General features: G+C 36.5%; 1 protein-coding gene across 2 annotated transcripts in view; it reads left to right on the top strand.

The window, feature by feature from the left end:
* The window catches only part of EYA3 (EYA transcriptional coactivator and phosphatase 3), a 100,510-nt gene that overhangs the window by 60,096 nt on the left and 21,845 nt on the right, over positions 1-18,569 (top strand). Inside the window, exons 7-10 of one of the 2 annotated variants that reach the window (XM_055332040.1) lie at positions 1,998-2,135; positions 8,653-8,738; positions 12,104-12,287; positions 14,164-14,303. In XM_055332040.1, coding sequence (XP_055188015.1) covers positions 1,998-2,135; positions 8,653-8,738; positions 12,104-12,287; positions 14,164-14,303 — 548 coding nt within the window. The remainder of the gene's footprint in view (positions 1-1,997; positions 2,136-8,652; positions 8,739-12,103; positions 12,288-14,163; positions 14,304-18,569) is intronic. The other variant, XM_055332041.1, reaches the window with a different exon arrangement.

The following is an 18,569-nucleotide window of genomic DNA, read 5'->3' as shown; positions in this document are numbered from 1 at the left end:
ATTTTCAAATACTTTTAGTGTTGAAATTTAGATATAGTAGAACTGTAGCTGTGGCTAATTATCATAAACTAAGCATGGAACAGGGGCCAATCCTCCTAATGCATTTTGGAGATGATGGTATTCTTCAGTCTCATCAAATAAGTTATTTCGGGATCCCTGGGTGGCGCAGCGGTTTAGTGCCTGCCTTTGGCCCAGGGCGCGATCCTGGAGACCCGGGATCGAATCCCACGTCGGGCTCCCGGTGCATGGAGCCTGCTTCTCCCTCTGCCTGTGTCTCTGCCTCTCTCTCTCTCTCTCTCTCTCTCTCTCTCTCTCTCTCTGTGACTATCATAAATAAATAAAAAAATAAATAAAAAAAATAAGTTATTTCATGTGTTTAATAGGTGAAAAAAGAATATGACTTTTGGGGTTTTTTTATATTTTAAGAGTTTGGGACAAGGCAATTGCCACAGCCCACGTCCATTTGAGATTTTCACATCTCCTTTACATTTGCTAATCTACAAATTTTACAGATCAGATCAGAGTTGCACCTAGATATCTCAATGCCCTCGTGAAGCAGAGGCCCTTATTATCAGTGCATTATACTTCTATAATTCAGTATCAGGTTAGAAGTAAGTGAAATGAGCTAATATTAAATTTGAAGCTATGGCTGACCTTGGTATTGATTTCTTGCCTGGAATGTGATTGATGAGCTTTCTTGTACCTAATTATTAGCTCCAACTACACCAATCCACCAGCCATAGCTGTCAGAATACAGTGAACAACCAGACGGTAAGATTTTTTATAAAGAGATTTTTGCGTAGCCAAAATTATCACTAAAACTATACACCATAAAGGACATCCTTAGGCTGTCACGTAGAAGCAAAGGTTCATTTATGGTTTTCTAGTTTACTGCAAATGAAAGAGGAAAGTGAGAAACAAGTGATTGTCAAGTGATAGGTCACAGAGGAAAAAACAAAGTGATAAAGAACTATAACTGAGTTCTGTTTAGTACTAAGCAAATGTCTTCACATATCCCAGTAGCCTCTGGGTAGTGTCTTTGTAATATATATATCACAGCACAGTATTAATGTTTGTGACAGTAATTCTGAGAAAATCTAAAGGTATGTTTTGTTCACTCTTTCCTCCCTGCAAAGAAGGCAGGAAAGGATATAAATATATTTTAGAAAGATTGTCACCCAGGAGCATTGTGATAAAAATAAAATAAAAGTGAACAAGCTATGATGTCTATCAATATGAGAGATTTATATGTTCTGATGTAGAAAGATGTCTTTCACAGGTATTATGTGGAAAAGCAAATTATGAACAGTATGTATAACATCCCATTTTTATTTAAAAAAAGATTAGTACATATATAGAAGAAATCTAAGTGACTCTTCTGCAAACTGTAAATAGTGCTTAAGTTTGGATGCTGGGATTATATATGACTTTATTTTTTTCTAAGTTACATATTTCCTTAATGTTTTTAATTTATAAAAATAAGCAGGTATGTCTTTCCTAATCAGAAGAAACAGGTAACAAAATAACCAGCTTAAGAAGGCAGAAAAGTACTTAATACATTTTAGAAAGATTTGGTGCTTATTTAATGGGTAAGTGAATTTTAAACTTCTGTGGAATGTCTCCCACCGTGACAACGGATAAATTATTTATCACTGTACATGGTCAACAGGCACTTTACAATCAGTATTCTAGTTGGGTGTCAGTACCTTTTTTTCTGAACCCTGATCAGTCTCCCCCAGCCATTGAAATGAATTTATATCATATCATTAATGGGGTTTTTGACAAGATTTTGTTTCTGTGGCCCCACTTCCCAGTCTTTGAAATTGTATTTGCTTGTGGTATATTATGAATGGGAGAATCAGTAATTTTCTCTTACAAGCAAATTTACTTTTGTTTTAAGATTTAGGTTTTAAACCTACTGGCTGATATTTGAAAGCATAACCATGCTCCTCAGTCCCAGTTTGTTGTTTGTAATTGGTCCAATTTATCTGATTCAGGTGCATTGTGGCCAGGTATGAAACCTGAAAGTGGTTTAATTCAGACTCCATCTCCAAGTCAACACAGTGTTCTTACCTGCACTACAGGGTTAACCACAAGCCAGCCAAGCCCAGCACATTATTCTTACCCCATTCAAGGTAAATAGGCATGGTTGTGTGTGTTTTATTATTGTTGTTTTTGTTGTTTTCAGTCTACCTAGATCTCCAAACAAATTGGGTAATACAGGAGATCTATCTTGTAAAATAGAAGGGGATGATATTTGCATTTGTGCATGCTTTTTTTTGTGTGTGTTTGGCAAACCAGAACCCAGGACTATGGTTTGTAAGTAGTTTAACCTTTAAATATGAGCTGCTTAGTAGCATCAAAGCCTTCCCTTTTGCATGTTGGTGTCCAGAAAACCTATCTGATTTTGTTTTAGTCTGTTCTCAGTGGTATTTTGTCCTATAAGCAGAAGACTCCATGGGGTAGAACTTTGCTGACTTCTTTATGTGAAGTCCACATAGGGCAGAATGTGAGGTATTTTGCTACAGTCATATCTCCACTCCCACTTGCTGTTTCTTGGTGAGAGCATTTTTCTTTCTCAAAAAGTTCAATCTTATTCCTATTTCATTATAAAAAGCATAGCCTTAAATGAATTCTAAACATCTTTGCCTTCCTGAGTTGTTCTTCTAAAAGGTTAGAATTATGACAAGACTATTAGACAATGGCAAATGAAGACAAAGAAACTCAGAAGGCACTATGAAATTAATTCCCTACCCTTCCAAATCGAACACAGGCAATTTGTCATTGCTCCAGATTGGGAATTAATGTTCATGTACCTGGCATCTCATCTGCCTCCTTTCTCCTGATTTCTCCCAGCTTTAAAATTTTATTCCTTATAAAATAGATGCTAGAGGAGTGGGAGTGGGACAGCAAAAACTGGTCTAAGGTACTCTTAAGATATAAACTTTGGTGATGAAGAATGTTTCGATGTAGATTAAGTAAAATATTTTGATGCTCAGTTTTAATTGTTTTCATTTAAATGATTGAGAACTACCTCTGCTTGAGAACAAACTGGTCACTACATTCTAAGACCTTGCTCTGAGCTGTCTTTACCTCCCAGCAGTTACTGAGTCTCCTGTTTTTTACTTATTTTTCCCTTCTTTCTTTGTCTGTCTCTTCCCCTTTCTTTCTTTCTTTCTTTCTTTCTTTCTTTCTTTCTTTCTTTCTTTCTTTCTTTCTTTCTTTCTTTCTTTCTTTCTAAAATGGTAATAAACTAGGAGGGCAAAAACTCAAGAGCATGACTTTGTCTTCTCTTCTACCCCATTTCATTTTTGTGAAGTGTTTCTCTAGGTTAATAGGCCTTTAGATCCAACTACAGGCAAATCTAGTTGCTGTGTCCCTCCTAAACAGATATATTCCTGATGACTACACCTAGGTCATGAAAGAAAAGCAAAGAGTTCTCTTGTTTTATATTAATAACCCTTTTCCAAGGTGTAGCATCACCACTCCTCTGTAGTTGTATCTTGAGTTTAAGGAATCTAATAGCTTTGCTTACTTCTCCCTCCTTGTCAAACAAGAGGAACAACCTTTTTACAGTCTCTTAGGACTTAGGACTCATTGACTTGAAAGGGTCATGAGAACATCCTTTGAACTTCATTAACCACTATCCATACTTGTTACATGTTAGTACATTTTTCTCCTTTTGATCAATTAAATTTGTTCTCCTCGTTTGTTAATAATGATCATTGTTGGTACTTAAATGATTACCATGTTCTTAGCATTGTTTTAAGTAACAGGTGTACTCAGGTAATCTTCACAACACACCTACAAGGAAGCTACTATTATTAATCCGGTTCCACAGATGGAGAAGATAAGACACAGAAAAGCAAAGTAATTTGTCAAAGGTCGCAAAGTTAGTGAATAATTAAGTCAGGATGTAAGCTGGGCAGTCTGACCTCAGAGCATGAGTACAGTATTTATGATTTTCAGTATTGAAATCATGATGTCAATATCAACTCTCCCTTAAGTGAGAACCTTTACTGACAGATAACTAAGTTCATTTTTCCTCCTCCCTTTCTGGTTAACTGCTTGGCCCATTTCGTTGTTCATTAGAACTTTGGCAAAGGGTAGGATTTAAGGCAGAAGGTAACCATCAGGTTACTGATTTTTGCCATTTATTCTGAAGAAAAAATTGGTAGAATATGAGTTTGAAACAATTGTCTAAAATTGAAATACAAGTACTGGGTTGTTTTCTATCAATATTACTCTCCTCACTCACACTTTTAATTTCACTTTAGCATAGATAGTGACTATCAGCCATCCAGGGTTACTCCTTTCCCCCTGTGTAACTATCCAGTCCTTCCACAGAATAAAAAGAACTCAATCAATTTTTTTTTAATGGTCAAAACAGCAGTGTCTCCTCATTTTACCCCAAAGCGTGCTACAATTAATGTATAGAGTTGTCAAATCACTGTTGTACACTTGAAGCTAATGTAACATTGGAAGCTAATGTAACATTGTGTGTCAACATACTGCAATTTCTTTTAAAATGTATATAATTTCAGCCTAAAATAATTTTACTTCAGGCTTGATCAACTCTGATCAAAACCCTTTCTTTAAAAAAAAATAAATAAAAACCTTTCTTTAGTTTATATAGCAATGTTCATGAAAACTCTTTGGTGAAATAGATCTGGCTTCTTTTAAAAAAAAAAAAAAAAGATCTGGCTTCTTTAAATCAGTCTTTTCCTAAGGTATAACTATGTGGTCCAGTCCCTGATTATTTTCTTCAGTTGAGGTGGTTTAAATGGTTAATATTAAGTGGTGAAATTAATTTCAAAAATTTCAAAATTAATTTTAACTCAATCTTGAATTTTAATGAATGTGTTTGTGCTCTAGTATTGTTGGTAGCACATGATAATATTTTTGATAGTCTTTCATTGACTAGGAGTTTTGTTTTTGAGGATGGTATAGAGTTTTATATCCCCTCCATCTTGCATAATATTTCCCTTATTATTGACATAATCTTACATTAGATTGGAACATTTATTACAATTAATGAACCCATATTGGTGTATTATTATTAACTAAGTCCATAGTTTATTCATATTTCCTTAGTTCTTACCTGATGCCTTTTTTTTGTTGTTCCAGGATCCCATCCAGAATACCACATTTCATTTCATTGTAATGTCTACTTAGGCTCCTTTTGACTATGCAGTTTTTCAGGGTTTTCTTGTTTTTGATGACCTTGACATGTTACATGATACATGAATCCCGCAAGTATTTATTGAGCATCACCTGTATACACTGTGCCAGGTTTTTTGCTAGATACTGGAGATAATGAATAAGACAGATTCTGCCTTCATGGAGCTACAGATGAGTGGAGGAAACAAAATAAGCATGTAAATCATTAAATAGATTTCAAAAAGTTTAAAAGAAAAAAAAGAATAGATTGCTGGGACTGGGAAAACAAGTAGTTTTAATTTTTATTTTATTTATTTTTTATTAGCATGCCAAGTGGGAGGCAGTGGGGAGGGGAGAGAGAGAATCTTAAGTAGGCTTCATGGAGCCTGACATGGGACTTGATCTCATGACCTGGAAACCAAGAATCAGACACTTAACTGTGCCACTGAGGTTCCCCAAAGAGTTAGTATCAATAGAGGGCTCAAAGAGAATGTCTCTGAGGAAGTAGACATGCTGAGGAGGAGCCATCATGCTGGGAGGGCAAAAGGGACAGGCCAGGGAGAACAATCCAGGCAGAGCAAGCAGTATTACAAAGGTACTCAGGTGAGAAAGAGCTCATCTTATTTTGAGTAACTTGAAAGCTAGGTAAGCAAGGGTGGTAGAGGGAGACATGTATAAGATTAGATATGGGTAGAAAATAGATCTTGTGCCAACTTTTATGTATCACTAACCCTTAGGTTAGCCCTCTGGCTTTGGGGCAGTATCATTTAATTTGGCTATGCCCTCAATTCCATAACCACCATCTTCTGATTAAAGCTATCTGTGTATATTGACTGTATCAGTTGGACCTCTTGTGGGGCATGACTCTCAGAAATTTTGTCTTTCTGTGATTTCACAGCTCCATTGTCAGAACAGGAGTGGAAACTATCCAAAAACAGTTAGCTATGCCATTGGCATTTTGGAGAGCTAATAGTCTTCAGATATTTATCAATAGGATCTACCACTTCAGTTTTGATGATCCTCTAAGTTTATTTTTTTGTTGCAATTTTATTGCTGCTGCTTTTTTTTTTATATCTGCAATTTATGTATATATATAAATATGTGTGGAATATATAATATATATATACACACACACATATGCACAGAATGATAAGTACTTTTTTGAGATGCATGGCTTTTTAGTCAGTTATGTATAGAGTATACAGTGATTATATTTTTAGGTGAGTTTAGCTTGAGTTCTGTGATTGTTAAAAGAGCCTAAAAATATTGTTTAATTATCATCTAACTCTATCAGTAGAATCTAATCTCCATGAGAGCAGGGATTTTGCCTTGTTCATTCCTCTATTCCTCGGTGACTGGAACAGTTTCTGGGTACATAGTAAACCGTAGTTTGCTGACTGAATGAACTAATGGCACATAATAGAAATGATTTGAGTTGGAGAAAGAAGGGCTGTTGAACCCTATAAACTTTCTAGGTCATCAGGCCAGCATTTCCTATAATAGAAGTCACTATTGCTGAAGGTAGTTAGTGATTTTTAGTAAGATACTTGTTAAAAACTCAGGATCAGCAACTAACTAATCAAGTCATTAAACTTCCTAGCATAGGGTATATGACCAATTGTTTTGTAAGGTCTACCCAATTCAGTAAATGGTCTGAAAAATTGTTAAATTTGTAAAACCACTTTGTCAGTCAGAGTACCTTTTCTTCCATGTATGTAAAGATCAGATATGAATGGGTTGTAGTGCTAACCCTTTATAAGTTAGAAGGTAAAACAATTAAAGGTAAATAGGAGTAAAAGAGGAGTATATGCTAGAATAAAGACCAAAGAAAAATTGAGCTAGAAATGGACTTTGCTAGGAGAGATTAAGTAAATTATTCATTTTCTTTCCCACCTTAAATCACATTTTGTCCTTCCATCTGTTTTACTGCATGGGTGCCTACCATAGTATACTGGTAATAGAACCTGAAAGCCACTCAAAATCTCTATCCACAAAAATGATTAAAAACTATTTACAGAATTATTGAAGCCTGTGTATTGTACAGTAATTCCTTGTACTTCCTTATAGGGGGACAAAATGGGTTAAGCCATAGTAGAGAAGAAAATGAATATTGGTAGAAAGAAAATACCATCTATGGGGTTATAAAATCTATTTCATTTGGTCTTGTGGTTTAAGAAGGTAAACTCTTAAGAGTCATTTAGTTCTCCTGGGGAAAGAAGTGTTGTAGAAAAGAAAATCTCCCTGGATAGTCCGGAAATCTGATCTTAGCTCATCTAGTTGGAGATCCCAATCACGATCATGACTGCCACTAGTTCCATGATAGTGGACAAATTACTTAACTCTTCTCTGTCCCACGTTCTTTGTATGAAAGCTGGGGTTGCAACAATAGCTGTTGCTTAGACTTTGTCTTCTAATCTCTTCTAGACCTCATTCTAAGCAGAGTAACCTTGGGAAAGGGTAAGGATGCCTCTGATTTTGACAAGAACCCTCACATTTCTGCTCCATTTGTTCATCTGTTATGTTCTTCATGGAAGTTTTCCATTTCCATGACTTAACTTTACCTCTAAAGACTTTGTTGCTAATGGGTTAGGTAGTCAATCAGGTCTACTCGATGGTGAGCCCTGATGGCACATGTAACTGCAGTGGGAACCATGTCTAAGTGTGCTTATGATAAGTGAGAGAGAGGAGTTCAAGACAGGTACCTCACAGGCTCAGTCATATGGTCCACCTGAAAAAAGTCACTGTAACAAATAGTAGTCAATGAAGATTTGACTAAAATCCTGGTGGAATCTGTGATAGAAGAGTATGAAAACTTAACCCAAATTCCTTTCCCAGCATAGGCAGCCTAAATAGCTTACAGACTAAATCGTTACCTGGCCAGAATAATATTTAATACTTTCCAAGTTTTTCCAGGCTTACTGGTAAAATCATCAAATGCCATCATCATGTTTGTTGATCATATAAATAGTCCATGATTTGAGTAGAGCCCAAAAGCAACTCTTAAGCATGTTTGGGGGATCAGCTTTATTTCTCAAGGTGGTTATGTTGCATTAGGAAAGGCATAATTTGGGGCAAATAACAACAAATACCACAGTGTAGGATTTACACGTGGATTTACCAGAGCTCTTGTTGTTTCTCTTCGTTGTCAGTAGGTCATATTGCAGATGAGTCATTTTTCAACGGCTCAAAAGATAGACTGGAGTTGGCTTAGCTTCTGATTATTGATATCATTAGTATGAGTGAGTGTATTGTATAAGTAAGTACACTTCCTAATAGGAAGAGTTGAAACAGAAAAATGTTTGAACTGTTTTACTTCTAATCAAGATTAGAGTAAGGTATGGCATGCAGTAGAGCAAAACCAATATTTGTTTCTTTTGCCCAATGTTCTTTATCTCCTTGTAGATCTGTTTACATAAGATACAATATATTTTCCATTTCTTCTAGGCTTTTGCATGATATCTTTAACATCTTTTAACACTCTCAATCCTATAGCTTCAAGCACAAATGCCAGCCTGATATCCACTTCATCTACAATTGCCAATATTCCAGCAGCAGCAGTTTCCAGCATCTCAAACCAGGTACTGTGCTACTTTATTCATCCTATTTGATATGGTTCATCAAGCTTGCTCTTCTCTTCTCTCCATGGTCAATTTGCCAGTCTAATAAACAACCAGAACTCTAGGATCCTGCATGGTTTTTCAGGTTGCCTTCTAGTTTCTCTCATTACTCTGCTAAGCTTCTGAGTGATAGAGCTGTATCTGCTCCTTCACTTACTATGCATGTCTACCTCCTGCCCTGTCCCTACTAGAAAGCTCCATGAGGATAGGGACTTATTTTTCTATTTTGTTCACTTACATGTTCCTAGAGTTCAGAAAATGCCTGGTTCTCACATTAAAGACACATAATAAGTATTTGTGGAATGAATGTTCTTCCACTTTTTTATTGAGCTACTCATTCCTTTGTGAATTCTTCATGATCTGATCTTGATCACTGTTCTATTAACTCCTTATGTTTAGATCACTAGTAATATCTTTAGGTTTTAGGGTTTTTTGATTTGCTGTTATGTTATTATTTGTTTTCTCTGCAGCAGTGAAATTTTCTCCATGAATCTCTTTTTCTGGCTATAATTAACTGTTCTGGTTCATCTTTTATGTTTGGCTGTTTTTGCATTCGTTCATTCTTATAATTTGCAGACTACTGAATTTCTACTGTATACCTGGCACTTTTCAGTGTACTGTTTATCTCTTTCCCTTTTATAGGTTTTCTTTTTGATCCTGTTTTCTCTCATGGACAGTCTTTGTAGTTTTCCACATGTTTATTACTTCATCCCCAGTAATATTTAACCACATTCACAATATCCATTTACTACCCCTGAAATGATTATTCTAGTTCTGACTTCATAATATCTACAGACTTCCTGCTGATCGATGGCCATTTTTTTCTTTAATGTTTTACTATTTCCCTAAGTTCATCATATCAAAAACCAGGCTTTTATTCCACCTTTTTTGTCTCATCCTCCAAAAGTAAAACCATTTTTCCCTATGAATTCTCAATGAGACGATTTTTACATATCTAGGCCTCAAACCAGACCAGTTGTTTGCAGTTTTTTTCTCACCTATTCTAATCCAGCCATTTCTAGAATTCTTTCTCTCTTTTTTCCTTTTTTCTATTACTTCCCATGTTTTGGTTTTTTCCCCTTTAATCCTGAATTACTTCAGTTAACTGTTTATCTCATCTCTAGTTTTTCTCTGTGCCTAACCATTTCCTAAAACACTGTGAATGTCTGGCTGATTCAGTCGGTAGAGCGTGCAACTCTTAGTCTCGGGGTCATGAGTTCAAGCCCCTGTTAGGGTTAGAGATTACTAAAAAAAAAATTTTTTTTTAAGATTTTATTTATTCATTCATGAGAGACACACAGGGAGAGAGAGAGAGAGAGGCAGAGACACAGGCAGAGGGAGAAGCAGGCTCCATGCAGGGAGCCCGATATAGGACTTGATCCCGGGACTCCAGGGCCTGGGCCAAAGGCAGGCGCCAAACTGCTGAGCCACCCAGGGATCCCAAAAAAATGTTTTTTAATTTAAAACACTATCTGAGTAATTTTCTCAAAAGTCCACTTTTATCCCATCAATTACCTGTCCAGAATCTTGTTGTATTTTTACTTGTTTGTTTTATTTTGATAGTCCTTATTACCTGCCCCATACAAACTATACACAGTTGTCTAAAGAATCCAAGTCACATTCATGGGCTTGCATAACTCATTCAAGCCTCTAAGAGCCTTTGTTTCAACCAGACTCAACATCTCTAGTCCCTTAATAAGGGCCTATTCATGCTCTTATTCCCTCTATCTCAGAAAGCTCTCTGACAACAGTCTGCAGTGATAGTTGTCTTCTTCTGTATTTCACTCATTTGACATATAATTTATTGCCAATTTGTTGGACATATTTTTGTCTTCTTCTGCTAGGTTTTTAACTCCCTTGAGTTCAGCCAGTACAATTCACTCTTTTCTGTAATATTCCAGCTCATACACAGACACACACACTGAGTTGTATTTGTTTATGATAGATGTTCAGTACTCTTTATAATTGGTCTGGTTGATTGGTTTCTTCCTGCTTATTACTAACATCAGTATCAGTGGAAATTTTTTAGGATATGTATTTGAGCTATATGTCATGCACATTTCTGTGCAGCTTTATTAAGGTATAATTAACACATCTGCATTTGGGACACCTGGATGGCTCAGTGGTTAGGCATCTGCCTTCAGCTCAGGACGTGATCCCAGAGTTCCGGGATCAAGTCCCACATCGGGCTCCAGCATGGAGCCTGCTTTCTTCTCCCTCTGCCTGTGTCTCTGCCTCTCTCTGTGTGTCTCTCATGAATGAATAGTTGGAGTCTTAAAAAATAGTAATAAATAATCTGCATAAGTTGCAGTTGTAGTTTGATAAGCTTTGACATGAATGTGCCCATGAAATCATCAAAAGTTCCCTCCATTTTTTTTTTTGTATAAGTAAGCTCCATGCCCAGCATGGAGCCCAAAGTGGGGCATGAGCTCACGACCCTGAGATCAAGACCTGAGCTGAGATCAAGGGTCAGATGCTTTAACTGACTGAGCCACCCAGAAGCCGTTCCCTCCAAATATTTTATTTTATTTTAAAGATTTTATCTATTTATTTGAGAGAGAGTATGAGGTGGGGGGGGGGAGGCAGAGAGAAAGGGGGAAGCAGGCTCCCCACTCAGCAAGGGAGACCCTTGGGGCATGCTCCCAGGACCTGAGATCATAACCTGAGCCAAAGGTAGAGGCTTAACCAACTGAGCCACCTGAGGCTTCCCTCCAGATATTTTAAAGAAACTTCATTTTTAAAGAAAACTTGATTATTTTAAGAAGATAGAGATACTCTGTGAAGAAATTTACACAGAAATTCAGTACCTAAAATAGGAAAATAAGAAAGCTGTTAGAGTAGAAAAGAGAAATTAGAGTGCTTGGGACCCTTCCCTCAGTGTTCTGCTCATGGTGAAGATAGCCCCTCAGGTCTCTCCTCTGGACTCTTAGGCTGCCACAGAATGCATTTTGAAAATCATTGGTTTAAGTGGAAGCTAGAGATTGGGTAAATGAGAAGTCAAATAAATGTTTTAAGAAAATAGCTGTGGGGATCCCTGGGTGGCGCAGTGGTTTGGTGCCTGCCTTTGGCTCAGGGCGCGATCCTGGAGACCCAGGATCGAATCCCATATCGGGCTCCCGGTGCATGGAGCCTGCTTCTCCCTCCACCTGTGTCTCTGCCTCTCTCTCTCACTGTGTGCCTATCATAAATAAAATAAAATAAAATTAAAAAAAAAAAAAAAGAAAATAGCTGTGAATAAGAGGGACATGAAAGTCTCTTGTGTTGAAATCAGTGTTTTGCTCTTTCTGAGAGTCTTGTTTTCCCCCCTTATTCCCCTCGGTCTCCAGGACTATCCCACCTATACTATCCTTGGTCAGAGTCAGTACCAGACCTGCTACCCCAGCTCCAGCTTTGGAGTCACAGGCCAGACTAACAGTGACGCTGAGAGTACCACATTAGCAGCAGCCACATACCAGGCGGAGAAGCCTAGTGTCATGGTACCTGCGCCTACAGCACAGAGGCTTTCCTCTGGTAAGCACCATCATTTCAAAAACTTTGGCTTAAGGGCACTTCATTCAACATATAATAGTAAAGATCATTTTGTTTTGGTCTGAGTCACTGTGTTATTGGCTTTCCCTCTCAGGTGAGGAGTATTTAAACATTGGATCCAGACTATATGATGAGTCATTGACAAGCTGAATGTAATACCTGGTGCTGTGAACAGAAAGTACCAAGAATGAAAAGACTGTGATACCCACCCCACCCTTTAGCTTTAATGTGCTTGTCATGGGGAACTTCAAAATCTTAGCACAGTTTGTAAAAGTTGGAGGACTCCAGTTTTAGTTCTGTGCTTATTTTAGGTGCTTGCTGAGGCCTTAGAGTAGTAGTTCTTAACTTTTTATGGGTCATGAATCGCCAAGATTCTGAGGAAAGCTATGATCCTTTACCCCTCAAGTAAATACATAAAATTTAAGGTATAAGTTTAAAGTTATACATTTAGGCTTGAAATGTATCGATAAATTACAAAGTCTAGGTTTAAAAAAAACTGACAAAGGCTTTATGTACACATTCAATGAACGTGTATGTATGTGCTTTTAATTTGTCTTCATTTTTCAGGAAAATTTGTGGTTGGCTGTCACATCACATAACTGGAGGAAGGACTGTTTATCATTAGCACTGATACAATTTTAAAAACAGTGCTTTGTGTTATAACTGAAGCAGTTTTCTGTGCATGTTGCCTTCATTAGTCTTCTAAGTAGACATATAGATGGTCACTGCTTCAAACTTACATAAGTTTGAAATAATTACACATATTGATGCCTTAGTTTTGAATTCATATCTCTAAATATCTTTGCTCTTCATAACAGTTTTAACCTTCAAATAATCTTCAACATTTAATCTTCAGCAGTTAACTCCTATTTAAACTATACTTTGTCCAGTTCTCTCCTCAAATGCCAGGCATCATATATCTAAAAGATAAATACTTGCTACCATAACGACAATGCCATTATCCCATCTAAAGTAATTCAACAATAATTCCTTAATATCATAAAATACTAAAAGGTATTATTTGTAGTTTTTTCATGAATGTTAGGAGTTTTATTTTTCCTTTTATAGTTTGTTTAATTAGGATCAAAGTAAGGTCCATACATTGGGGTTGGTAGATATGTATTTTGTGTCTCTTAACAAATTCCCTTCTTTTTTTATTCCTTGATATTACTGTATTTGTGAAGAAACCAGACTCTTTCTCTCATACCATTTCCTACTCTGAATTTTGCTGATTATTTCTATATTGGGTAGTTTAGCATGTCCTGCTACCTTCTCTAATTTATTTTAAATTGTTAAATAGATTTAGAGTCATGGTTTTCAACTAAAGGTGATTTTTGTGCCATGCTCTCTCCCCAGTTCACCTAAGACATTTGGCAATGTATGGAAATGTTTTCATTTGTTACCGTGGGTGGGGGAGTGCTACTGGTATCTAGTGGATAGAGGACAGAGATCTATAATGCACAGGACATCCACTTGACAAAAATTATTTGGCCCAAAATGTCAGTTGTGCCAAGTTGAGAAATTGGTGTAGAAACTTTATCAGATACAGGGTTTTTTTTGTTTTTGTTTTTGTTGTTTGTTTGTTTGTTTTTTTAGAACAACTTCATAGCTGTGTTCTTCCATTGAGAGGCAGGTATATAAATTCTATTTATAACTCTCTTCTGTGATGTTAGGAGCTGTGAATGCTCAATGTTGATGCCTAGATCTATATTCCTAAACTGGTTAGAGAAAGTTTGCTTTTTCAGCCTTTATCCTTGCAATATGATTCTTAAGGAGAGAAAACATGCTGACCCTCTTCCTACTCTGGTCCTTAAAGCCTTTGATTACTGGCAATATATCTCTTGCTTTTCCTTTCCAGGAGACCCTTCTACAAGTCCGTCTTTGTCCCAAACTACACCAAATAAAGAGGCTGATGACCAGTCCAGAAAAAACATGACTGGCAAGAACCGGGGCAAAAGGAAAGCTGATGCCAGCTCTTCCCAGGACAGTGAATTGGAAGTATGGGAGGAAACTTTTTTTTTTCTCGTTTTTTAAGTTTATTGAACATACATATCTGAAACTCCTAGAGATAGTGTAGTTCTGTGTTGAATGCCTCCTGATTCCTGGGCAAGAGGAATGAAATTGGCCAAGTGAAGAGAGAAAGAAACGCATTTATTTCTCTGTGCCCATAGCTCACCATATTACTTTCAGATGCTTTTCACCAAGGCTTTGAAAAAGTTTTTTTGAATTTAGGTAGCCAGATAACTTTTTAAGGGAAAGAACAAATGGTTCTCTATGTTCCGGAGGAGAACAGAAAGAACAGTTCCATCATATTCAGAAAGCAGAGGGTATCTCAAGTACTGTCATAGTGTTCTCCATTTAAACATCTAAAAGTAAAATGAGAAGGTGAGAGTGCTTTAGGCTTTAGGCCAAGCTTCTTTGAAACCTGCAGCGAGATCTGGTAACTTATTAACAAGATTGGCACTCAATTATTTTGTGGTTAGGCACTAAAAGAATTTATTATGGGCATACATTTGGCTTTGTAATTAAAAAGATTAGAAAATTATACAAAACACTAATAATAGTGGCATTTTTCATTTGTTTTTGTTTTTGATTTTTCTATAATATGAACATTTAATGGGGCAGGGGGATACTGTATTTAAATATGATGAGTTCATCGATAGGTGTTAAAACATAAGTAAATTGGGACGCCTGGGTGGCTTAGAGGTTGAGCACCTGCCTTCAGCTCAGGACATGATTCCTGAGTTCTGGGATCAAGTCCCGCATCAGGCTCCTTGCATCGGGCTCTGTATGTAGAGCCTGCTTCTCCTCCCTCTGCCTATGTCTCTGCCTCTCTCTCTCTGTGTGTCTCTCATGAATAAATTTAAAAAAAAAATCTAAAAAAAATAATAATAAGTAAATTGAGGCTGTGTTTGAGGACTCTCTTTCCCTTTCTTCCTGACAAAAAAGGCAAGAAAGAATATCTAAAGTCCTGATACATTTATTGAGAACTCACTTAGTTTTATTAAATTGTGGTAAAATATACATAACATAAAATTTACCATTGTAACTATTTTTTTAAGTGTGCAATTCAGTAACATTAAGTACATTTATAATGGTGGTTGTTACCACTACCTATTTCCACAACTTTTTAATAATCCTAAACAAAAACTCTGTGCCCACTAAGCAATAACTCCCCATTCTCTTCTCCTACCAGCCCCTGGTAACCTCTATTCTACTTTCAGTTTCTAGGAATTTACCTATTCTAACTGTCTTGTTTAAGTGGAATGATACATTATCTACCTTTTTGTGTGAGGCTTCTTTCACTTTCATAATGGTTTCAAGGTTCATGTATGTTATAGCATGTGTAAGATCTTCATTTCTTTTTATGGCTGAATAATATTCCATTGATTGTATGCATATACCATGTTTTGTTTACTCATCCATTTGTTGATGGACACTATTGGTTTTCCCACCTTTGAGTTATTGTGAATAATGCTGCTATGAACATTGCTATGCAGATATTTCTTTGAGTATCTCTTTTCAGTTATTTTCAGTATAAACTAAGGAGTAGAATTGCTAGATTACTTGGTAATTCTGTGTTCAACTTTTTGAAGAACGAATAAAAACCAGCAATGCATGACAGTTCCAATTTCTCCACCTCCACAACACTTATTATTTCCCCCTTTTTTTTTTTTGTAATATCCATCCTAATGGATGTGAAATGGTAACTCATTGTGGTTTTGACTTACATTTCCTTAATGATTAATAATGTTTGACATCTATTCATGTGTTTATTGGCTATTTGTAGATTTCTTTGAAGAAATAGCTGTTCAAATCCTATGCACATTTTTTAATTGGGTTGTTTGGTATTTTGTTATTGAGTTTTAGGAACTCTGTGTATTCTAGATGCTAATCACTTATCAGATATATGATGTGCAAATATTTCTCCTATTCTGTGAGTTCTTTTTATCAGGAAGGTAAAAATTATTGTGTTTTCTAAGAGTTTTATTGTTGTAGCTCATAAACTTGGGTCTTGATTCATATTGAATTTTTTTTCATATTGAGTTAATTTTTGTATATGGTATAAAGTAAGGGCCTAATTTCATTCTTTTGTACATGGATATACAATTTTCCTAGCACCTTTTGTTAGAAATATTTTCCTTTCCCCATTGAATGGTATTAGTATTCTTGCCAAAATTGATCATATATGTAAGGGTTTATTTCTGAGCTATCTTGTCAATTTCATTGGTCTGTGTGTCTGTCCTTATGCAAGTACCACATTGTATTGATTACTGTAGCTTTGTAATAAGTTTTGAAATCAGGAAGTATGAGTCTTCCAACTTCATTCTTTTTCATATTTTGGCCATTCAGGCCATGGGATATGAGATTCCATATGAACTTTAGGATGAGTTTTTCTGTTTATTTAAAAAGCATTGGTGGTGGAAGGGGAGGAGGGCGGGGGGTGGGGGTGAATGGGTGACGGGCACGGAGGGGGGCACTTGACGGGATGAGCACTGGGTGTTATTCTGTATGTTGGCAAATTGAACACCAATAAAAAATAAATTTATTATTTAAAAAAAGCATTGGAATTTTGATAGGGATTGCATTAATTTGTAAATCACTTTGGGTAGTGTCATTTTAGCATTGTTAAATCTTTTCATCCATAAATATGATATGTCTTTCCATTTATTATGTCCATCTGACTTCCTTTGGCAATGTTTTATAGTTGTCAGTGTACAGTTGTTTCACCTCCTCAGTTAAATTCATTCCCTTTTTTTTTTTTTTTAAAGAGAGAGAGATAGGGAATGGCAGGGAGGGGCAGAGGGGGAGGAAGAGAGAATCTTAAGCAGGCTCCATGCTCAGTACAGAGCCTAATGCAGGGCTTTATCTCATAACCCTGAGATCATGACCTGAGCCAAAATCAAGAGTTGGATGATTAACTGACTGAGCCATCCAGGCACCCCTTTGTTAAATTTATATTTAAGTATTTATTATTTTTGATGCAGTTGTAAATGGAATTTTTTTTTTAATTTCTTTGAGGGGGAACCCCTGGGTGGCTCAGTGGTTTGGCGCCTGCCTTTGGCCCAGGGCACAATCCTGGAGCCCTGGGATCGAGTCCCGCTCGGGCTCCTAGCATGGAGCCTACCTCTCCCTCTGCCTGTGTCTCTGCCTCTCTCTATATGTCTATCATAAATAAATAAAATCTTTAAAAAAAAAAACTTTAAAATAAATAAATAAATAAATAAATAAATAAATAAATAAATAAATAAATAAATTTCTTTGAGGATCAGTCATTCCAAGTATATAGAAGTACAGCTCATTGCTGAATTCATTTATTAGCTCTAACAATTTTTTGTGGATTCTTTAGGGTTTTCTACAAATAAGATTGTGTCATCTGTGAACAGAGATAGTTTTACTTTTTCCTTTTCGGTTTGGGTACCTTTTTTTCCCCGTTTCTTGCCAAATTATTCTGGCTAAAATTTCTCATACTTACATTGAATACAGCTGGTGAAAACAGGCATACCTGTCCTATTCCTGATCTCAGGAGTAAAGCTTTCCGTCTTATACCATTAAGTGTAAGATATTAGCTTTGAGTTTTTCATACACAGTCTTTATCATGTGAGGAAACTGACTTCTATTCCTAATTTATTGAATGTTTTTATCACGAAAGTGTGTTGAATTTTGTCAAATGCTTCTCCTGCATCAGTTGAGTTGACCATTGGTTTTTTTTCCCCTCTGTTTTTTTAAGGTAGCAGATTACATTGATTAATTTTGGTATGTTGATCTCTCTTTGCATTCTAAACAAATCCCACAGGATCATGATGTATGATGCTTTTAATATGCTACTTGAATTTTGTTTGCTAGTATTTTGTGGAGGATTTTTTTTTCTATTGATGTTCGTAAGAGGTATTGGTCTGCAGTTTTCTTGACGTATCTTTATCTGACTTTAGTATCAGGGTAATGCTGGTTTCATAGAGTGATTTAGGTAGTATTCCTTTCTTTTCTCTCTTCCATTTTTTGGAAGAGTTAAAGAAGAATTGGTGTTGGGATCCCTGGGTGGCGCAGCGGTTTGGCGCCTGCCTTTGACCCAGGGCGCGATCCTGGAGACCCGGGATCGAATCCCATGTCGGGCTCCCAGTGCATGGAGCCTGCTTCTCCCTCTGCCTGTGTCTCTGCCTCTCTCTCTCTCTCTCTCTGTGACTATCATAAATAAAAAAAAAAAAAAAATTAAAAGAAGAATTGGTGTCAATTCTTTAAATGTTTGGTAGAATTTACCAGTTA

Source organism: Nyctereutes procyonoides, unplaced genomic scaffold (genome assembly GCF_905146905.1).
Source record: "Nyctereutes procyonoides isolate TBG_1078 unplaced genomic scaffold, NYPRO_anot_genome, whole genome shotgun sequence".
In the NCBI taxonomy this organism is placed as follows: domain Eukaryota; kingdom Metazoa; phylum Chordata; class Mammalia; order Carnivora; family Canidae; genus Nyctereutes; species Nyctereutes procyonoides.
The sequence above is the reverse complement of the archived record's forward strand: the minus strand, read 5'-3'. Positions and strand labels throughout refer to the sequence as shown.